The sequence below is a fragment of the Felis catus genome, chromosome D4 (assembly GCF_018350175.1).
Source record: "Felis catus isolate Fca126 chromosome D4, F.catus_Fca126_mat1.0, whole genome shotgun sequence".
In the NCBI taxonomy this organism is placed as follows: Eukaryota; Metazoa; Chordata; class Mammalia; order Carnivora; family Felidae; genus Felis; species Felis catus.
The window spans coordinates 42,348,360-42,372,851 of NC_058380.1; the positions used below are offsets into that span (position 1 = coordinate 42,348,360).

At 35.0% G+C, this 24,492-nt stretch overlaps 1 protein-coding gene across 4 annotated transcripts in view; it reads left to right on the forward strand.

The window, feature by feature from the left end:
- Window positions 1-24,492, forward strand: part of CNTLN (centlein) — a 311,923-nt gene that overhangs the window by 254,835 nt on the left and 32,596 nt on the right. For 3 of the 4 annotated variants that reach the window (XM_011288695.4, XM_019816024.3, XR_002148230.3), the window contains exons 19-23: window positions 932-1,123; window positions 7,190-7,287; window positions 8,968-9,094; window positions 10,494-10,631; window positions 11,409-11,594. In XM_011288695.4, coding sequence (XP_011286997.2) covers window positions 932-1,123; window positions 7,190-7,287; window positions 8,968-9,094; window positions 10,494-10,631; window positions 11,409-11,594 — 741 coding nt within the window. Of the gene's footprint in view, window positions 1-931; window positions 1,124-7,189; window positions 7,288-8,967; window positions 9,095-10,493; window positions 10,632-11,408; window positions 11,595-21,114; window positions 21,267-24,492 lie in introns of all 4 variants that reach the window. The other variant, XM_045043687.1, reaches the window with a different exon arrangement.

Below are 24,492 nucleotides of genomic sequence, written 5' to 3' on the forward strand. Positions count from 1 at the left end.
ATATTTATATTACTGTACACGTTGGCTACATCTTTTGCTGTTTCTCATTAGAGTTTTTCAGAAGGAAAGATTTTTTGCCCCCTGAGAGATTTCAGTACCATTTTATCTAATTGTTCCTTATGTTAAACTACCATATTATAAGCTTCTTTGGAATCATAAAATAGTAATGCAGTTACCTCTTAAGGAGCTGTGAGTTGTTAGGCCATTATAGCTTGGTGGCATTCTGCTGACTGCAGATTGGTGAATAAGAAGGGCTGACATTAAGACCATTTCTTCTACACTATTTCCTAAAAACATTACCAGTAGTTATGTCTCTTAGTAAAATGTTGATGTTATTAAAAATTCAAATGTAAGGAGTTTAGTGCAATTCTACGCTAATATTACAAAGAGGACTTGTCAACAGTCAGATGCATAAGACTAAGCGAATTTGCACACTATTTATTTGAGCTAAATCTCTAATAAGCCTCTTCTGCTAATTGGACTTAACATTTATGTTACTAAATGAGAAACGTTTTGGCTGCCATATAGGATAGTAAGACCTACCCAATGGAATAAACAACTAACATCTGTTATCCTGTCCTGCTCCAGCTTGGCTTTTACCAGTTAAGTACATCAGCCCTGAAGTCAAGGTTATCAAATATGTGAATCTCTGGCTCAGCCATGTCTATGTGAAGTCAAAGAAATATCACATCATGAGTAAAGACCAGCCAACCAAAAGATACTAGATACAGCTGGTCCATTTTGTTTTAACCTTTACAGACCCTACGACCAGAAGCAAAAACTAGTCGAGGTTATAATCTTTGTAAAGTTTTAATGATAACTATTTTTAGGATTAATTTCACTCTTTAGCATTAGAATTTTATGCTGATAATTGTTAGGTTAAAGATAATTATTTTATAATACATTTATATTTATTTTCTTTTTAAAAAAGAAGCTAAATTTGGATTTGGCTGACCTTCGGAAGGAAAAAGAAGACTTACTGAAGAAATTGGAGTCCTCATCTGAAATCACAAGTTTGGCAGAAGAAGTTTCCCGAGTAATAGTTCCACGGATACAAGTTACATCACTTGGTCCTTCAAGGAGCATGGATTTGGAGATGAAGCAATTGCAGTGTAAACTAAAGGTGATTATAAATTTATTAAACATGAAAATATATATTAGGTTTTTGAAAAATGTTTATTTATTTATTTATTTTGAGAGAGAGGGAGAGCACAAGCAGGGGAGGGGAAGCAAGGGGGAATCCCAAGCAGCCTCCACGCTGTCAGCATGTAGCCAGACGCAGGGCTCAAACCCACCCGTGAGATCATGACCTGAGCCGAAATCAAGAGTCAGATGCTTAACCGACTAAGTCACCCAGGTGCCCCTTAAGTTAGTGAATCCTTAAAGACATGTTTATATCGATGCTAATTTTTTTAATTCTACTAAGGGTAAATTATGGCATAAATAATCCAAAAATTATTGATTCTATATTTGATCTGTTTTAGCCTAGTAGATTCTTATATGGTAACTCATAACACTACTCTCTGAAAAATGACAAGACACCATGAAATCCTAGGATGGTGATAGAAACTGGCCATTGTCATTTCTCTTCTACTGCTGAACTCCCCCTCTGCCCTCCATTCCTCCCTGCACTGAACAGAATCCTTTCTGTATCTACATAAGTTGAATTGCTTCCCTCTACACAATTGCTGCTATTTTAATTTGGTTCTTGTTGGTTGGAAATGTGGAAGGAGGAGGGAAGTGGAGGGAGGGAGAAGCCCTGAGCAAAGGTGGGTTAGTATAATAGATTTCAGTGAGTTATGCCTGAGAGTAAGAATGACAATCAGTGTTCTTTTTGTTTATAAAGAATTCTATCTAAGTCCAATTGAAACTGTCAACAACTTAAAAATAAGGCTGACCTTAGTTTAAATAGAATTACCTTGTAAGAAACAGGATTTGTGACTTCTAATTGCAAAGTTTATTTTCATACTGTTTAAAACAAGCTCGTTTATTCCTCACGTATTTAATTATTTTGTTCAGTGGGGATTGCTAGCTGGTAGCTAAAAGACAGTGTGTTTGGGACCATCACTGTAATGAGAGTCACTAGAAAGAAAGTTCTGGTTGGACATGCACAGAATACATTAGGAACAGAGTACCTATGACTGTTAAGAGAGTATTAGAATATTGAATTATCAAACAGACTCAGTTGTTTTTAATTCAAAAGATGATACGTACATTCTCCAATATCTTTAAATGAAGGATTGCTAAGTATAAAATAGTATAAAGCTTAAAGTAAATGATTGTATCATTACTTGAAAATATTTTGCTTTGTTAATAAGAATGAGATTTACACAGTGGCATTAATTTAGATAATTCTTGAATACCATCATCTTCAGACAGTTCTTGTGTGCATAACTTGCCTCAACCACTACATTTGATAAGTTTAAAATACCTTGTGTAATAGAAACATGAGAAAAAATAGTTGCGTAAGTTTTGGTGTATGGGGATGTATCTTCTTAAAATGCATTTCTGTCTGTGAAAAAGTGGAATAAAATGTACAAATTGAACATTTCAGTGTTAGGTTACTATACAGTGTTAGGTTACTATACTATCGTAGAGGCTTTAATTCATGGTTCTATGATTCTTCTTACGTTTAAGTCTTCATGCTCCTAATAAAAGTTTAGTTTTCAATAAGATAAAATAGAATGTTGGATCCAATAATACCTAATCTGACCTCTAAATTTTTTTAAGTTATTAATAGCTTTAAGTCGACTTATATTTTACTTATGTGATTTTACGTATTGCTAATGTCCTAACTTAATTTTTGGAAATAATAGACCCATATCAATATCTGTAAGTTATTTACCTTATGGTTTCCCATGGTGTCAGTTTTTACCTGTTTATAAATCTCTCTTTCACTTTGGAGGAATGTGTGAATCACAAAGGTAGGACTATGAGGATGCCTGGAGCATTTAGACCACACTTGATGTATACTTGAAGTGTCCATGAGTAGCCTGCAGTCCTGGAACACTGGCCCGCGACAAAAGGATAAATCTCTACTTTTGTCTGTTTCATGTTTTAATATGGAAATACCTTAGAAGACCAGTACCTTAACGTACACAATACTCTGTGCTACTACAAATTTCTGTTTTGATATTCTATTAGTTTGCTAGGTCTGCCATAACAAAATACCAGAGACTGGGTGACTTAAATAATAAAATATTTTTTTCTCATAGTTCTGGAGTCCACAATTCCAAGATCAAGGTATCGATTAGGTTTGGTTTCTTCTGAGTCTTTAGAATTATTACCTTGTAGATGGCCACCTTCGCTGTGTCTTCACATGGTAATCCCTCAGTCTGTGTGATTCTGTGTTTAATCTTCTCTTCTTGGAAGGATACCAGTCATATTGGATGAAGGCCCACCGATATGGCCTCATTTTACTCTACTTACCTCTTTAAAGGCCTTATCCTAACACAGTGACATTTTGATGTTCTGGGGTTACAACGGCAACATATACATTTTGAGGGGACACAATTCAATCCATGACAGATATCAAATCGTTAGCAAAATAATTTTCCAAGAAATGACTTCTTTTCTAGTTGATGTTTTTATCCTAAATTTTTAGAAAAACTGGTTAGATTTGTATATATTAAAGGCTTATATACATCTTTTTTATTTTATCCAAGTAACTTTAGAGTTTTCTGTATAAACTCTTAGGTGTACTTCTCAGATATACGTGATACATTCAGTATCATTTGAGTGCTCATGTGTATTTTCTGTATCTTCATTTTTACCCATATTAGATATGTTTCTTCAAGGTACCCAACTTTATATAGATAGATGATCAAATATTTAGAGACATACAAATTCCTTCCAGTGAATGTTATATATATGCATATACATATACAATATACCAATATACATACATGTATGTACATATATATACCATTATTTTGTGTTTTTTTTTAATTTTTTTTTTCAACATTTATTTATTTTTGGGACAGAGAGAGACAGAGCATGAACGGGGGAGGGGCAGAGAGAGAGGGAGACACAGAATCGGAAACAGGCTCCAGGCTCTGAGCCATCAGCCCAGAGCCCGACGCGGGGCTCGAACTCACGGACCGTGAGATCGTGACCTGGCTGAAGTTGGACGCTTAACCGACTGCGCCACCCAGGCGCCCCTATATACCATTATTTTGTATTAGTTTATTTGTAGTTATATACACACTTTGAATTGAATAGTACTCTAATTTATGTTTGTGATTCTTTGACTTCTTGATTGTTGAAAGCATCCCTTTTGATATATACCCTGTTCTTTTCCAGTTTCCCAGTAAGTTCGTAATGAAGCATAGTAGTTTTTAAACAACTGTTCCTTTATATGTAACCTGTTGCCAGGCTGGTTCTAAGTCCTTTACAAATAGTAATTCATTAATCCTCATTTCTACCCTGTGAAATAAGGTCTGTTATTCTATTTTACTTTTGAGAAAGCAGAGATACAAAAGGTAAGTTAATTGTCCAAGGTCACTAAGCTACTAAGTGATAGAGCTGAGATTAGAACTCAGTCCATCTGACTTCGGAGTCAATGCTTTCATTCATTACACTCTGCAATTAAAAAAAAAAATGTTTAACAAACTTAGATAGGAAAGCTCTAACCATGATGGATTCTTACCATTGTGACATTTTTGACATACATGTTTTACTCCAGATTTGAGGTCATGCTGCAGATAAATTTTGTATAGTAGAAATGGAAAATGCTAGAGGCCCTGGGTTTTGATCACTCTTTGTGCATTAACTTCTTATGGGACTCTACTGAGGAAATAACTTCTCCAGAGGTTGAAAGCAGGCATACCTTTCTACCCACTCCATAAGGATTTTTAAGGATCAAATGAAGTGGCTCTGAGATTTAGAGATTCTAGAAAAAGTATATATCAAGCTGGTGTTGTTTTATTTACTGTAATTCAGTAATCCCTCAACTATCCAGAAGCCAGAGTTATAGCATTTTCAGTCACCTAAAATAACAGCCTTAAGTCTAAAAACAACTACCTTAAAATCCACTTAATTTATTCCACTGAAGATATTGTCAGGCTTCATTTACTGCCCGTTGTCTTTTATTTTAAGTACCACTCTAATAAGTCTATTTGTTTAACTTCTGAGCCAAAAATATCTCAAAAGTAGCGAATGAGAAGTAGGCATATTAAGGGGCAGGATGATTGTTTTCAGTCAGGAATATGGGAAAAGCAAGAAATGTCGACCAACAGACCAATAGAGCAACAGAGAGAAAGAAAATATTAAAATGTTAAGGTAAAAACACAAAATTAGAAAAACAGCACTCTGGGACCATTTAGAGTAGGGGTAAGTTGCCATTTATATCATAATAGTTCCAAAAGACATGACTATATAATGATATAGTGATACTATAATACAGCAATATAATATATATAATTAATACAGTGATTATAATATATAGCTATATAGAAGTATCTCTAGTAGCTTAATGTAATTATAGATGTTCATATTTCTAAGTGAGTGAACAATCATTCCAGAGAGAATTTAAGATTAATAATTAAAGCAAAAGCTTCAATTATCTGCTAAATTCACTAGTGTGGAATATCTTATTCTGGCAATGCACATCATATACGCTGGAAATTTAGATTGCATTACACAAACATTTAATCAAAATTTTTAAAATTCAGTCTACTTGCCATGTTAAGGTTTTTAAGCCTAAGTTTTTAAGAAATTTATATATTTAATGTAAAAGTTAAAATTATTTCAAAAATTTTATTCACATATTCTATACCAATAAGATATTTAAAGTCTGTCTAATGAATTTAACTTGTATTTAAATGGTGTGAGCAATGGTTTCATGATTAATGGTTTCATCTTTACAGATTTACAATTTTTTTTAGCATGAGTCAGTCAAACCTGGGAATAGCTCTAACAGAAACAATTGATTGTAGTTACAAAGAAAGATTAGCAAAATAACTATTCCAAATATATTTAAAGCTATCATATTTTATTCTATTTATATCAAGTTAATACTTCTAAATTTTAACAAGTAACAATGTATGTTATTACTGTCTTGTAGGTGGAGAAACTATGATATCAGACACACTAGGTAATGTGTCAGATTACTTATCTACTTAGCACTTGAGTCAAAATTGAAAGTTAGGGTTCCTGATACACTAGTACCTCTGGCTCTTGGGCTGTGCATTAACAAATACCACAAAGCTGTTCTGCCTTGAAAAACTCATGTTTATGCATGAATATTTTAATAATAAATAGTATGATCAATAAATTCAAGTAAGGAAGTATTTAGTATCCCTAAGATTCCTTATCAGTTATCTATTACTGTCTAACAAACTATCTTAAAATGTAGCAGCTCAAAACAATGGCAGTTTATTAATTCTTATGATCCGGTGGGTTGACTGGGCAGTTCTTTTACTTCTCTCTTTTGAGTTCTCTGATATGCCTGCATTCTTTTAATTCAAGGATTTACCTGGACTGCAAGTTCCAAGATAGCCTCACTCACAGCCTGGGAGTTGGTCTGCAGGCTGTCTGCTGGGATACCCCAGTACTCCTCCATGGCCTTTCCTCTGTCTTCCCTGCAAGGTGATCCCAGGCAGCATTCCAAGAGCCAAAGGTGTAGCTGCAAGGGTTTAGGCCCAGCAGCTGGTACTTGCATAATGTCATTTCTGCCACATTTGCCTTGGTCAAAGCAAATCACAGGCCAGACCAGACCAGGCTTAAAGGTTTAGAAGATGGATCCCTCTTGATGGGAGGAGCAGCAAAGTATTTGTGACCACATTTAGTCTGTTATAACAGGTTCTTAGTAAATCAAGCTTTCATTTCACGTTATCTTGTTAGCCTATCAAAATACTAAATTAATCACATGCACATTTACATTTTACAGAGATAGTCTTTATTCCTCAGAAAGTACTTTGTGTACTTTTTGTAATTCTTATATGATGGCATTCTTTTGTGGTTTTGGTGTGTTATATAAAAATTTAGTATACCATAGTACTTCTGGTAAAACATATAAAATAAATCATTCAAAAATATTAAAATATACAAGTATATTAAAATGCCCTTCTTAATTATAATCATATTTATTTCAATATTATTACTCTTCATGAGAATGGCATTTATTTTGATGCTGCATTTGAACAAAAATTGAAAAGTTTATTTGATTTTATATGTGTTTTTAATCTAGAATGCAACTAATGAGCTCACTAAACAGTCCTCAAATGTGAAGTCTCTGAAATTTGAACTCCTAGCAAAAGAAGAACACATAAAGGAAATGCATGAAAAGTATGTTCTTGATATTTTTATCCATTGTATTTGGTGCCACCTAGTGGTAGTTAACTCTATTAAACATTGCACGCAAGAAACAAAACCCCATGTTAAAAATTAGCTTTTCCTTCCTTCATGTTTAAGCCTCAATAAGATGAAAGTTCAAGGAATATTATCTATAAGCATAGGTGATGACAAGCTATTTAATATTTTTTAATTAGAGTAAGAATATTTAAAGTTATATTTTCCTTCTTAGAAGTAACCATTTAATTTTGCATGTATATAAATTAATGACCTAAAGACTACGAACAAAACACTTCTGAATGTGGTAATTCTTTGACCAAAATTATATATGTAGGTTGATCCCAAATTGGATTTAATGCCTAAGCTTATAAAGCTAAGGTGGAAGAAAAGGAAAGTTTTTGTTGGTCTCTAAAATAAATGGAAGATTACAAAAGTTTGTATTTTATGTGTTGTTGGTTTTTTTTAACAAAAAGGGGTTCAAAATGTCCTATCTCACTGAATCAAAATGATTTTCTCTGTATATTTATAGATGTATGAGAGCTTAGGGGGTGATAACATGTTTAGGTGGAGTGCCAGTCTGTCCCTGATAATTTGAGAATATATACATATGTATTAGCAAAATAATGCAGATACATATATACTACATTTTAAGTGAAGATCACTTAGAAGTGATATTAACAGATGGAACTACTGACAAAAATATTGGTTAATTTTGTAAACAAAGTATCTTCAAGTTTATTTATTAGCATAAAAGGCAGTCTTATTTACTATCTAATAGTGAGGGCCCTAGAGAAATAGTCTTTGAATCCTAGTTCCTCTACCTGCCAGCTCTGTATCTCAGTTTAATAGTATTAGCTCGTAAAATTCTTGTGAAGATTAAGAGAGAGCGTGTAAAGTACTTGTAACAGAGACTGGCACCTAATGAGCACTCAGTAAATGTTACCTGTTATGATTTAGTAGGCACAGTAATAGTTGTTTCTGCAGCTACCATTTCATATCTGTCATCAACTTAAGCTAAACTGATATGTCAGTTCAATCGTACGTGATATTAAATTAGAAGATACCATGCCTAATTTTAGTGTTTTTGTATCATATTATAAGATTTTACATTTGTTTGTTTATTAAAATACAGAATTATTTTCTATCAGTGCTATGCTTTTTAATGATCTCTGAATATCAGTTTGATTTTTCTGAGCAATGCAATAATATAATTTAAATGTAATTATTTTATTTTATTTTTTATCTTTTATTTTGAGAGAGAGTGCAAGCAGGGAAGGAGCAGAGAGAGAGAGGGGAGAGAGAATCCCAGGCAGGCTCCCAGTGCAGAGCCCAACACGGGGCTGATTGTCACAAGCATGAGATCACAACCCAAGCCAAAATAGTCAGATGCTCAACCAAGTGAGCCACCCAGGCACCCCTAAATATAATAATTTTAATTTTTCATAAATTTTGTCAATCTTTCTCAATTCTTCAATTTTTATGCCTTAATGCATATACATTATACTGTAATTACCAGTCACAACTGGATTTTGGATTTTATAAGTACACAGAGTATGAATAGATCAGTACTCCATCTCATGCAAATATCTTATTAATTTGCAATTAATATCAGTTAGCATTTAAAAATTAAGTATTTTCTATCTCTCTTATAAAATCTCTTTTTTCCCCTTCAAGGATATCTCGAATGGAGAGGGATATAACCATGAAAAGACATTTGATAGAGGACTTGAAATTTCGACAGAAAGTAAATTTGGAAAGTAATGAGAGTATTAATGAAATGTTAGAAAATCTTGAAAAAAAGGTATCAATTTTTATGTTCTCTGACAGTAGAAAATACCACTTTTCTCTTACCTTCTTAACTTGAATATTCAGTCTTAATAAATTCCTAGAAAATATTCATAGAATACATGTCTGCTGTTACATAATTACATTGTTTGATCTGAAAGTACGTTAGTTGTTTTAAAATTCAAAACTCTAAAATGTCATACATAATATAGTCACACGTTCTCTTTGTATTTGTAAATACATGAGAGGATAATCACATTTAATTTTTAAAACTTTCACTGTTTCTGGGTATGTAATTACATTTTATTCAACATTTTAAAGTTGAATTTATACAACTTATAAATTATTTATTTGCTTTATTTAATTTACTAACATTTATGATAGAATCAAGCATATATTTTTAAATGAAAGAGGTAATAACCAATAACTATCAGAAGATCTTTAAAAACTGTACTTACCATAGTTTTTTAAAAGTGTACTTTTTCCTTTGATACACTTAATTCAGTATACTTAGGAAGAGAGCTTTATTTAACATAGTTGTATATCTGGCCCCAAAGTAGAAATCAGCAATTTGCTGACTAAGAGATATTTAAAAAAAAAAAAAAAAAGGTGCTATTTGCACAACTCCTAAAGCAGCTTGTGCTCTGGCATTCACTAAATGTTATCCACTCCAGAGAGAGCATCTCCCTTACTTTTCTTGTTGGAGATAAAAATCTAAGTATCTCTTAGCTCAAATGGATTTAAGAAAGAAAATTTTACATGAGCAAGACAAATGCATGTGGATTTTCTTTCTCTTTCTCTTCCCACACACCCACATAAATTATAATTACTTCCTATAGGGTTTTTCAGTGTTATCACTGAAATTTTGCTGATTTTTAAACTTTAATAATCATTTCAGATATCGTCTTAGAATCTGTGTATAAGTAATTATATCTTTAGTGGCATTAAATGAAAAAAGAAAAACTATTTCTTCTTTCAAATGTATAATAACTATGTTACATTATTATTTAATTTTATCCTAAAAAGTACATGTTATATTGGAGATAGAACTGAAAGTTATCCATGACTTACTTAAGAATTCAAGACAACCAATCCCCTGCTTAAGGAGGTTAAGGTTAGTAATTAAAGGAAACATAGTTAAAATTAGTATTGTATTCATACATTTTTGTGCATTTTTCATTTTGCTATTGATTTAAGGATTTTAGTCTCTTTCATAGTGAGTTCTCCAAATCTAATTTACTTGAATTTGGTATCATTTATATTTTTTTGCTGTTATTATTTAAATGTGATATCATTTATGAGAAAATAAATGAAATTAGACTTATTCATGGATCATTTGGTTTCTGTTGAAACAAATAGAGTATACTCTTAGAATGGCTTTACCAATAATAGTTATCGTTATGCTTTTAATGTAGGTGAAGACACTAACTGAAGAGTGTTCCAACAGGAAGGTGTCAATTGATTCACTAAAACAGAGACTCAGTGTTGCTGTAAAGGAGAAGTCACAGTTTGAACAGATGTATCAAAAAACTAAAGAGGAATTAGAAAAAAAGGTATGCTTTTCAGACATGTTAGCTTAGATATGGATTATAACCATATCTTTTTCATTTTTAAAACTGTAATTTTTTTCTGCCCAAAATTACTATGAACAAAACTGTTCATACCTCTACATGAAACACTAAGCATTTGTTTAACATTAAAGGTAATGCTATATTAGAGAAACAGATTTTGTATCTTAATTTTTTTTTCATTTTTTTAATGTTTATTTTTGAGAGAGAGAGAGAGAGAGAAGGCACACACAAGCAAGGGAGGGGCAGAGAGAGAGGGAGAGAAAGGATCTGAAGAGGGCTCCATGCTGACAGCAGAGAGCCTGATGTGGGGCTCAACCTCACAAACCATGAGATCATGACCTGAGCCAAAGTTGCACGCTTAACTGACTGAGTCACCCAGGTGCTCCTTGATAATGTCTTTTAAATGAACACTACTATTAAGAACTGGCAAAAGTGGATATAAATTTTTTAGATCCACCTAAACTTATAAACTAATTAAATATTTCCATTGACATATTAGATCTTTTGGTCTAAAATAGCTTCCATGTCTTTAATGATTTATAATTTTTTAAAAACAAACTAATTTTGATGATAAATATATGAGAATATGTGCTCACCATATTTTATTGAAAATAAAAAAAACCATCAATTTAACCCAAATAAAAACAAACACATACATAAAAAGAATCATGAAGTCATTTCTTTATCTAACATGAATAACTAATCTTCTAAATATGTTTATGAATTATTTTTTATTCTGTGATTACCGGTCTTTTGCAGGATGTCAAGCTTGGTCTCCTAGTATCAAAAATAAGTGAGACCGAATCTGCAATGGCAGAAATTGAAACAGCAGCATCCAAGCATCTTCAAGGATTAGCACTGAAAAGTGAGCAGGCCCTAGAAGGTGCACAAAAGAAGTTGCTCTTAGCCAATGAGAAAGTGGAGGAGTTCACCATCTTTGTGAAGGTTTGAATTATTTGCAGTTTACTAACTCGTGCTTTAGTTCAGGCAGAGTGGTGGCCTACTTGAGATGATTTGGGATACTTTGTGATTTCTTTCTGCTTTCTGAAAACCATAAAACATCTTCTTCTACCTTACTCTCCACATTGTTCAATTTTTGTCTATAACAGATCTGGTTTTATAGCTTGAGCTTAAAATTTTCTACCCTGTTTTTACTATTCTTTTCTTAATGTTAGTTCAGTTATGAAATTGCAGTAATCACATAAGACAGATTCTAAGATGAAATAATCAAGTCATTTCCATTCTACTCTCCTTTTGAAAATCCAGCAGGAACAATCAGAAACTTGTCCCAGGTTTATTGAAGCTCAGAGACATCTCAACCCCAGTCCATAGCCTGTCGGACATGGAATGGGTAAAGGAATGGTAAATGACTTAGCAGAAAAAAAGGAAGACAAACCTAAGTGCCTGCAAAGGCTGTACTCTCTAGAAATTATCTGACAGCTGAAGAATCCCCAGAAAGGCTCAATAATTGGCTATAAGGAACCACTGAGGGTGATGGAGAAGGGAAGGATACAGGTGGTTTGTTTGAAAGTGTTTATAAGAAGCTTTTAGGCCTGTGGTCTGTAGTTTTGCCCCATACGTTTGGACAGAGCTCTTCCCTTAACTCTTCTGTGAGAGCTGAGGAAGAGCAGCTTTGGTTTCAGAGACACCAGGCACTGAGGACCAGGAATCTGGTGATTGCTCTGCTGCTTCAGTCCCACTAAAGTCATTTACACCTCTATGTGGTGCCTTTTCTTCTGCCTTGTATTATAGCTAGGAAAGGAATCCATTGCCACTAGAGAGATTATGAGTCTTTTAAAGTCAAAGACAATGTTTTATCAATTTCCATCTTCACAACATCTACCTGGTGCCTTGCAAAATAATTGGCATGTGGTAAGTAATGATCACTACCTAATCAAGTTAAATTTCCATTAGAAATGTAAGATTTCTTTTAAAGTTTATCTTTATTTTGAGAGAGAAGGAAAGCAAGCGGGGGAGGGAAAGAGAGAGAGGGAGACAGAATCCCAAGCAAGTTCTGCACTGTCAGCATAGAGCCCAATGCGGAGCTCGAACTGACAAACCATGAGATCATGGCCTGAGTTGAAATCAAGAGTTGGACACCCAACTGATCGAGCTACCCAGGTGCCCCAGAAATGTGAGATTTTAATAATACTTCTTTGGCCTTTAAAAATAATCACCAAAATAGTTTGATTACAGTGGGAAAGCAACTCTTTCTCTCTTTTCTCCTGTAACCACGCTGTTCTTTTTTTCTTTTTTCTTTTTTAACAATTTTTGATGAGATTAAGTTCTCATGCCATTGTGTCCTTTAGAAGGCATGCATGATTAAAAACTGGCATGTCATATACTGCAAAGCTGTAGTAATCAGTATGGTACTGGCACATAAATAGAGACATATATCAATATAATAGAGAGCCCAGAAATAAACCCATGATCATATGGCCAATTAATCTTCAACAAAGGAGGCAAGACTAGGCAGTGGGAAAGACAGCCTCTTCAATAAATGGTGCTGGAACAACAGGATAGCTACATGCAAAGGAATAAAACTGGTCCACTTTTCTACATCATACACAAAAATAAATTCAAAATGGATTGAAGAGCTAAATGTAAGATATGAAACCATAAAAATCCTAGAAGAGAGCACAGGCAATAATTTCTCTGACATTGGCCATAGAAACATTTTTCTAGGTATGTCTCATGACGCAAGGGAAATAAAAGTAAAAATAAACTGTCGAAACTACATCAAAATAAAAAGCTTTTGCACCGTCAAGGAAACCATCAACAAAACTAAAGGATAACCTACTGAATGGGAGAAGATACTTGCAAATGACATATCTGATAAAGAGTTAGTATCCAAAATATATAAAGAACTTATACAACTCAACACACAAGAAAACAAGTAACCCAATTAAAAAATGGGCAGAAGACATGAACAGACATTTCTCCAAAGAAGATATCCAGATGGCCACCACATTAAAACATGCTCAATATCACTCATCATCAGGGAAATGCAAATCAAAAGCACAGTGTGATATCACCTCTCACCTGTCAGAATGGCTAAAATCAATAATAAGAAACAACAAGTTTTGGTGAGGGTGTGGACAAAAGGAACCCTCACGCACCATTAGTGGGAATGCAAACTGGTGCAGCCACTGTGGAAGGCAGTATGGAGGTTCCTCAAAAAATTAAAAATAGAATTATCATATAACCCAGGAATTCCACTACTGGGTATTCACTCAAAGAATATGAAAAACTAGTTTGAAAAGATATATGGACCCCTATGCTTATTGCAGCATTATTTATAATAATCAAATTATAGAAGCAACCCAAGTGTCCCATCAATGGATGAATGGATAAAGAAAATGTGGTATATAGATGTACAATGAAGTATTACTCAGCCATATAAAAGAATAAGATCTTGCATTTGCAACAACATGGATGGACCTAGATCTAGAGTATACTGCTAGGTGAGCAAAGTCAGAGAAAGATAAATACCATGTTATTTCACTCATGTGTAATTTGAAAAACAAAACAAATGAACCAAGAAAAAAGAGACAAAAAAACAAGATTCCTAACTTGGAGAACAAACTGCTGATTACTAGGCGAGAGGTGGGTGGGGGGATGGATGAAATAAGTATAGGGATAAGCGTCTGACTTCAGCTCAGGCACAGTTTATGTGTTTGAGCTCCGCATCAGGCTTTGTGCTGAGAGCTTAGAGCCTAGAGCCTGCTTCAGATTTTGTGTGTCTCAGTCTCTGCCTGTCCCCTGCTTGTGCTGTGGCTCTCCTCTCTCTTTCTCTCGAAAATAAATAAACATAAAAATGTTTTTAAAAAATTTAAAAGAACTGACATAGCATAGCCCTAGAAATTTACTTAAGTATATGATATATTTTCAATTTATGGTATCTTTATAAAAGGAAAATTTAAACTATACAATAAAAGAACAATGCTACTTCCTGTCTCCTTCCCCTAATAACCCCACTACTATTTCTATTCTTTATTCCTCTAAAAATTGGCTCTTAAAATTTTTTTTAATTTATTTTTTATTTTTTTATTTACTTTTAATTTACATCCAAGTTCATTAGCATATAGTGCAATAATGATTTCAGGAGTAGAATTCAGTGATTCATCCCCTACATATAACACCCAGTGCTCATCCAACAAGTGTCCTCCTTAATACCCCTTGCCCATTTAGCCTATCCCTCTACCCACAACCCTTCCAGCAACCCTCAATTTTTTCTCTATATTTAAGAGTCTCTTGTGTTTTGTCCCCCTCCATATTTTTATAGTTTTTGCTTCCCTTCCATTATGTTCATCTGTTTTGTATCTTAAATTCCACATATGAGTGAAGTCATATGATACATATCTTTCTCTGATGATGAATTTCGCTTAGCATAATATACTCTACTTCCATCCGTGTTGGTGCAAATGTCAAGATTTTGTTCTTTTTGATTGCCAAGTAATACTCCATTGTATAGTATACCACATCTTCTTTACCCATTCAATCGTTGATGGACATTTGGGCTCTTTCCATACTTTGGCTATTGTCGATAGTACTCCTATAAACATTGGGGTGCATGTGCCCCTTCGAAACAACACACCTGTATCCTTTGGATAAATACCTAGTAGTGCAGTTGCTGTGTCATAAGGTAGTTCTATTTTTAATTTTTGAGGAACTTCCATACCGTTTTCCAGAGTGGCTGCACAGTTTGCATCCCTACCAGCAGTGCAAAAGTGTTCCTCTTACCTCTGTCATTGTCTGAGTTGTTAATTTTAGCCAATTTGACAGGTTTCTCGTTGTGGTTTTGATTTGTATTTCCCTGATGATGAGTGATGTTGAGCATTTTTTCATTGTGTCTGTTAGTGATCTGGATGGATGTCTTCTTTGGAAAAGTGTCTATTCATGTCTTTTGTCCATTTCCTCACTGGATTATTTGTTTTTGGGTGTTGAGTTTGATAAGTTCTTTGTAGGTTTTGTATACTAACCCTTTATCTGATATGTCATTTGCAAATATCTTCTCCCAATCCATCGGTTACCTCTTAGTTTTACTGATTGTTTTCTTTGCTGTACAGAAGCATTTTTTTTTGATGGGGTCCCAATAGTTCATTTTTGCTTTTGTTTACCTTGCCCCTGGAGACGTGTTGAGTAAGAAGTTACTGTGGCTGAGGTCAAAGAGGTTTTTGCCTGCTTTCTCCTCTAGGATTTTGATGTCTTCCTGTCTTACATTTAGGCCTTTCATCCATTTTGAGTTTATTTTTGTGTATGATGTAAGAAAGTGGTCCAGCTTCATTCTTCCACATGTTGCTGTCCAGTTTTCCCAACACCATTTGCTGAAGAGACTGTCTTTATTCCATTGAATATTCTTTCCTGCTTTGTCAAAGATTAATTGGTCATATGTCTGTGGGTCCATTTCAGCATTCTCTATTCTGTTCCATTGATTTGTGCATCTGTTTTTGTACCAGTACCATAGTGTCTTGATGATTACAGCTTTGTAATACAGCTTGAAGTCTGGAATTGTGATGCCTCCAGCTTTGGTTTTCTTTTTCAGGATTGCTTTGGCTCTTCGGGATTTTTTCTGGTTCCATACAGATTTTAGGTTTATTTGTTCTAGCTCTGTGAAGAATGCTGGTGTTATTTTGATAGGGATTTCTTTGACTATGTAGATTGCTTTGGACAGTATCGACTTTGTAACAATTTGTTTTTCCAATCCATGAGCTTGGAATATTTTTCCCTTTTTTTGTGCGTGTCTTCTACAGTTTCTTTTATGACATTTCTATAGTTTTCAGTGTATGGATTTTTCACCTTTTTGGTTAGGTTTATTCCTAGGTGTTTTATGGTTTTTAGTCCAGTTGTGATGGGATCAAGTCCTTGATTTCTTTCTGCTGCTTCATTATTGGTGTATAGGAATGTGACCAATTTCTGTGCATTGATTTTATATCCTGTGCCATTGCTAAATTCATGAATCAGTTCTAGAAGTTTTTTGGTGGAATCTTTTGGCTTTTCCATATGGAGTATCATGTCATCTGCGAACAGTGAAAGTTTGACTTCCTCCTTGCCAGTTTGGATGCCTTTTACTTCTTTGTGTTGTCTGATTGCTGAGGCTAGGACTTCCAATACTAGGTTGAATAACAGTGGTGAGAATGGACATCCCTGCCGTGTTCCTGGCCTTAGGGGGAAAGCTGTCAATTTTTTCCCATTGAGAATGATATTAGCGGTGGGTCTTTTGTTTATGGCTTTTATGATCTTGAGGTATGATCCTTTATCCCTAGATTCTTGAGGACTTTTATCAAGAAAGGATGCTGTATTTTGTCAAATACTTTATCTGTGTCTATTGAGAGGATTATGTGGTTCATATTCTTTCTTAATGTGACTTATCACATTGATTGATTTATGGATATTGAAGTAGCCCTGCATCCCAGGTATAAATCCCACTTGATCATGGTGAATAATTCTTTTAATGTTATGTCGGATTTGGTTGGCTAGTGACTTGCTGAGAATTTTTGCATCCATGTTCATCAGGGAAATTGGTCTGTAGTTCTCCTTTTTTTAGTGGGGTCTTTGTCTGCTTTTGGAATCAAGGTAGTTCTGGCCGCATAGAATGAGTTTGGAAGTTTTCCTTCCATTTCTATTTTTGGAACAGCTTCAAAAGAATAGGTGCTAACTCTTCTTTAAATGTTTGGTAGAATTCCCCTGGAAAGCCGTCGGCCCTGGACTCTTATTTTTTGAGAGATTTTGATTACTAATTCAAATTCTTTACTGGTTATGGGTCTGTTCAAATTTTCTATATCCTCCTGTTTCAGTTTATGTAGTTTATATGTTTCTAATAATTTGTCCATTTCTTCCAGATTGCCCAATTTATGACATATAACTGCTCATAATATTTTCTTATTATTGTTTTTATTTCTGCAGTGTTGGTTGTGATCTTTCCTCTTTCATTCTTGATTTTATTTATATAGGTCCTTTCTTTTTTCTTTTTGGTCACACATGCTAGGGGTTTATCAGTTTTGTTAATCTTTCAAAGAACTAGCTCCTGGTGTCATTGATCCGTTCTACTGTTTTGTTTTTATTTTGATAGCATTGATTTCTGCTCTAATCTTATTATTTCCTGTCTTCTGTTGGTTTGGGGTTTTATTTGCTGTTCTGTTTCCAGCTCTTTAAGGTGTACGGTTAGGTTGTGTATCTGAGACCTTTCTTCCTTCTTTAGGAAGGCCTGGGTTGCTATTTACTTCCCTCTTATGACTGCCTTTGCTGCATCTCAGAAGTTTTGGGCTATCATGTTATCATTTTCATTTACTTCCATGTACTTTTTAATTTCCTCTTTAATTTATTGGTTATCCAATTCATTCTTTAGTGGAATATCCTTTAGTCTCCAAGTATTTATCTTTCTACCTTTTTTCTTGTGGTTGATTTCAAGTGTCATAGCGTTATGGTCTGAAAATATGCGCGGTATGATCTTGATCTTTTTGTACTTGTTGAGGGCTGATTTGTGTCCCATTATGTGATCTATTCTGGAGAATGTTACATGTGCACTGGAGAAGAATGTGTATTTTGCTGCTTTAGGATGAAATGTTCTGAATATATCTGTTAAGTCCATCTGGTCCAGTGTGTCATTCAAAGCCATTGTGTCCTTGTTGACTTTTCTGCTTAGATGATCTGTCCATTACTGTAAGTGGGGTGTTGAAGTCCCCTACTATTATGGTATGATTATCAATGAGTTTCTTTATGTTTGTGATTAATTGATTTATATATTTGGGTGTTTCACATTGGGGGCATAAATGTTTACAATTGTTAGATCCTCTTGGTGGATAGACCCCTTAATTGTGATGTAATGCCATTCTTCATCTCTTGTTACAGTCTTTAATTTAAAATCTAGATTGTCTGATTGAAGTATGGGTACTCTGGCTTTCTTTTGGTGACTATTAGTATGATAGATGGTTCTCCACCCCCTTACTTTCAATCTGAAGGTGTCTTTAGGTCTAAAATGGGTCTCTTGTAAACAGCATATAGATCGATCTTGTTTTCTTTTTCTTATCCATTCTATTATCCTATGTCTTTTCATTGGTGCATTTAGTCCATTGACATTTACAGTGAGTACTGAAAGATATGAATTTATTGCCATTGTGTTGCCTGTAGAGTTGGAGTTTCTGGTGATGTTCTCTGGTCCTTTCTAGTCTTTGTTGCTTTTGGTCTTGTTTTGTTTTGTTTTGTTTCCTCTTTTCTCCCCTCAGAGAGTTCCCCTTAAAATTTCTTGTAGGGCTGGTTTAATGGTTACCAACTCCCTTAGTTTTTGTTTATCTAGGAAACTTTTAATCTCTCCTTCTACTTTCAGTGACAGCCTTGCTGGATAAAGAATTCTTGGCTGCATATTTTTCCAATTCAGCATGTTGAAAATATCCTACCACTCCTTTCTGGCTTGCCAAGTTTCTGTGGATTGGTTGGCTATGAACCTGATCTGTCTTCCCTTATAGATTAAGGACTTTTTTCCCTTGCTGTTTTCATAATTCTTTCCTTGTCTGTGTATTTGTGAATTTGACTATGATATGCCTTGTTACTGGTTGGGTTTTTTTTAATCTAATGGGAGTTCTCTGCTTCTTGGATTTTGATGTCTGTGTCTTTCCCCAGGTTAGGAAAGTTTTCCACTATGACTTGCTAACATAAAACTTCTACCCCTCTTTCTCTCTCTTCATTTTCTAGGACTCCTATGATTTGGATGTTATTCCTCTCTAATGAGTCACTGAGTTCTCTAATTATTATATTGTGCTCTTTTGCCTTACTTTCCCTCTTTTTTTTTTGCTTCACTATTCTCCATAATTTTGTCTTCTATATCGCTGATTCACTGTTCTGCTTCATCCATCCTTGCCACCATCAATCCATTTGAGATTCCATCTCAGTTATAGCATTTTTAATTTCATCCTGACTAGATTTACTTCTTTTATCTCTGCAGAAAGGGATTCTATGCTTTTTTTCAACCCCAGCTAGTATTCTTATTATCGTGATTCTAAATTGTACTTCAGATACTTTGCTTATATCTGTGTTGATTAAGTCCCTGGCTGTCATTTCTTCCTGCCCTTTCTTTTGGGGTAAATTTCTTTGTTTGGTCACTTTGGAGGAAGGAAAAGAAATAATAAAATAGAAAATTAAAACTAAAGAATTAAAAACAACAGAAAAATTCTTATAAAGGAAGCTAGTTCTAGGTGTGTTTTGGTTTGGTTGTTGGAAAAAGCTTGATAGAATAGAGAAAAAAGGGAAGGAAAGGCAAAGGGAAAAAAAAGTAAGAAAATGTTTAAACTTTTAAAAAGATGTATACAGGGGTGCCTGGGTGGCTCAGTTGGTTAAGCGTCTGACTTTGGCTCAGGTCATGATCTTGCAGTTTGTGAGTTTGAGCCCTGCGCTAGGCTCTGTGCGCGTCAGGCTCTGTGCTGACAGCTCAGAGCCTGGAGCCTGCTTTGGATTCTGTGTCACCCTCTCTCTCTACCCCTCCCCCACTTGTGCTCTGTCTTTCTTGGTCTATCAAAAAACAATAAACGTAAAAAAATTTTTTTAAAGATGTATACAGTAGAATAGAATAAAATGAAATGAAGAAAGTAACAGAATTAAGAAAAGTATTAAAAAACTGTAAAAAATGTTTTAATTTAAAAAAACAAAATAATTTTTTTTTCTCTTTCTGTATCCAAAAATAAGAAAAGAGAAAGGAAAGGAAAGACAAAAACCAAAACCAAAAAAACCCAAACAGGACCAGTGAGCAGAATGAAATCCGAATGAAATTACATCCAATTTCCCCTAGAAGTATAACTATACAGCACTTTATAGTCCATACACTAAGCAGGAGGGGAGACTTATGGTGGTCCTCTAAAGGCTGAGCTTGGTTGGCGCAGTTGGGGAGGGCTTGGTGTTACAGGTCTGTTCTCCAGTAGGTGGCACTGTGTAGCTTACTGGGGTGGTCATTGTGGCATGAGTGCAGGGGTATGCACATGTGCACAGTGGTAAAAATGGAGTCACCCAGCTTTCCAGTGTCTGGTATCAGAACTCTGCACTCTCACTAACCAGCAATCAAGAACCCCTAACTTTGTCTCCGGCTCCCATCCACTCTCTGCTTCTACACTGACTGCGTCCAAGCATCGGCACACTAGGCAGCACCTCCTTCCTGAATTATATCTCATATGGGGCTGTGTTTCCAAACCCCTCACCTCTGAGAGCCCAGCCTCATGGACCCACTACGCCCCTCTGGGGGAGGGTCTTGTGGAGCAATGGCCAGGTGCCAGCTTCCCCCTGGGAACATCATAGGGTCATGCTGCTGCAGAGGCTCAGTGATTGTGGCTGGGTGCCTGCTTGCCCCAGGAAAAGTTTGTGGGATTGCAAGGTAGCAGAGGTTTAGAAATTATGGCAAAACACAACACGCAGCTGGCACCAGATTTCACTGCCCCGTGGCATCTTTTTTCTAATCCCAGCAAATGTGGCTGTTCTCCAGGATCACTGGGACCTTTGCCTGTGGGGAGGCCCCACAGCCTCTACCAAATGTGCTCCTGGCAAGGGAACCACCTCTCCCCATGTGGCCCACGGACCCCTCAGACCTCACTTCCTGCTCCTGGAGATTCACCCTTCCCACCAGAGCATGGCCAGGTATTGACCTGTGGAATTTTCAACACTGCTTCCCCCTGTTGATAGAGTCCTAATGGTACTGAAACCCTCTGCTTTCTCCTCTCTCCCTTTATTGTTCAGTCACTCTTTCTCTTTCTCTCAGCTTCTTTCAGGGGGAGTGCTTTTCCTGGACTCTCCCTTCTTTCTGTGTCCTCTCTCCACAAAAACAGCTCCCTGCCCTCTGCAGCTTCTGTCTCCCCCAGTTCACCTCTCCACACTGCATACCTGCCAGTTCTGTGGTTCAAGTTATGCAGATTGTTGTGCTAATCCTCAGGTCAATTTTGTAGGTGTGCAAAATGGTTTGGTGCTGATCTAGCTGCATTTCAGGGATGAGAGAAGCTGAGAACTTTCAGGCTGCTCCACCAACTTGGCCCCTCCTGCTTACAAAATTTTATACCACTGTTAGTACCCCATTTAGAACAAATCCCTTACTTTGTTTCTTTGGAAATCATAGATACCTTGGGAATTTTCTCATTTTAAAAATATCTACAAAATGAATGGAATAAAACACTTTATGTGTTTTATCTCTTTTAACAAAGGTTTCAACGGATATAAAGTCAAACAATAAGCCTTGCCTCAGAGGACCCCAAATGATTGCAGAGTATTAATTTTAATAAACATAATTTACCTTTTCCAGATTTAAAGTGTCATTTCTTCCAAATACTTGTTGAGTAGTCTCACTGTTTAACTTATGAATAGCACTCTCATTGAATATTGTCATTACTCATGATGTAAAACCATTTTTATTACGACTTTTAGTTTCATAAGCCTTTGTTTTCTTGTTTTATATTCACATTAGGGTTTTGTTTGTTGCATTTATAGCCAAGATGTAAAATATGAAATATGTAATAGTAAGATTTATTTGAATACAAATTATTACTTTTCCTGAAATATTCTTTGAATGTGTCCTTTTTAAAAAGAGTTGATAACCAGAAGTTTTAAAAATAGAAAAATGAATGTTATGACTACATATATGGCTATTACACACTGAAGTCTATAATAACCTTTGTGATATTGTAATAGATATACTTCTTCACAGAAAGTAACTTAGCAGAAGTTGTCTTTTAAAAAACAAAGTTTTTATTTTTGTCTAATGATTTGAATGATATTTAATGATAAAGTATCTAATTTTTAACTGTTGAAGAGTGACCTATTAATCCTTCATATTTTTCACCAATTATGTAAAGTATAAATGTCTTAATAGATAAATTCAGGATTTCTATGGTTTCATGTCTTTGTAATTTGAGTAACATTACATAGTAGGAAAATATAAAAGGTATTGATAAGCCATTTTTAGTACTCTTTCAGAAGTTTTCCACTTTATTTCAGTTTGGTATTAGATTAGCTGCATTGGAATCAGGTGATTCTATTCCTTTTAAATAAAATACATAATTTGGGACTCCAAATTTATCAAATCAAAATCTTGGTAGGAGTGGGGCCAATAACCTGAATTTACTGTTAGGTGATTATTATGCATAATACAGTTTTTAAAACGCTGCCTTAAATTGTTTTTATCAATTGAATCTATGTAACAGTACATATAGTTTGGTGTTTCATAGAACCCTAATGGTAATTTGAAATTTGTTTTTCTTAACTGTGTTTTAGGGCCAATATGTAGTTAATACTGGCACTACTTACGCTGTTTAATCCACTTTTCTAATAAAAGGCAACCAGCAAACTAATGCCAAACCAGAAACATTGGAAAAGACTGGACATTTGGCTCTGAGAAATGAGATGACTATCATCCTTCACTTCCTTGTGCATATGGCCCTAGGACCAGCTGGAAATACTCAGGAGCCACTATCTGAGGCTACATACCATCAATGACTTCCTAAATCTTTACTGACTGTATTAGATCTAAGCTTTCTAAGAATTTAAAACCTGTAATTTGACCCTCTCGTGCTCTGAATCTCATCTCCTTCTCCTCTTCTTTCCAGCTTTCCCCGTAGTGTGTTCATTCCTGCCTTTGCACGGTTCTCCTTCCCACTGAACATATTGTCATTCATTATCCCCAAAGTACTGGCATGCAATAGGGTTCATTAAATTCTGAGGAATTGATTTTATATCTGGCTCAAAAAAGGTATTAGACACATAATCACTGCTTAGATTGAAAACTCTGTGAAGGCAAGAAGCACATTCCTTAAAGAGCATAAAGAATGTACATGGTTCCTACATGGAACATTGTAATGACTAGGACTCATTCTGTACAGAGCTTATCTGGGTATATCATGTACACCAAAGTACCTAATGAATATTATTAGTAGTATTAATAACAACAATGTTTGTTCTGGCCCTGTTGTGGAATCTATGTTCCCTTTAGTCTTTTCATTTTTCATAGGACACACCAGATTATAGAAGAGGTGGAGTGGCCATCTGTTCTAGATCTAGTCTTGAATACGGAATTTTGCCCTGGGGTAAAATCAAGTGCTCTGAGCGTGTGGCCTGGATATATGTGGCATAACCGAGGCTTTGAATCCTCCTAGTAACTGAATAAAACCCATAAGGGAAATTCCTAGAAGTATTTGCTCAATTTGATTGAGCCCTGATATAAGTTTGTTAATGTGCTTATATGTGAGAGTCATATGCCAAATTCCATCTTCTCAATGGTTTTTGTTAGCTCTGAAATAAATATCAGCCAAAGAACAACATTTAGCTAGAGGCTTAAATCATTTAATTACCAATATGTGCTTGCTTTGAAAAGATTTAGTAAGATGTTTTGGGCATATAAATTTCTTGCTTCTTTAGTGAGAACATTTGTGGAGGACTATAATTTTATTTTTATATGTACAATTGTTAATACTTTGGCACGTCTATTCTCTTAATTATGATGTTTTTTCTATTCTTTTTTCTGAGATTTATTGATATTTAATAGACATATAACATTGTATAATTTAAGGTGTACAGTGTAATGATGTGGTATATGTACATAGCATGAAATGTTACCACAGTAAGGTTAACACATCCTTCACACCTCACATAATTACCATTTTATTGTTGTTGTTCTTGTTATGGTAAAGACATTTAAAATGTATTCTCCAGGCAGCTTGCAAGTATACAATACACTTTTGTTAACTGTGGTCACCATGCTGTACATTACACCCTGGAACTTATTTTTCTTATCACTGGAGGTTTGTACCCTTTGATCAATGTCTCATTTCCCCCACCCCTCAGTCCCTGGCAACCACTGTTCAACTCTCTGCTTCTATGA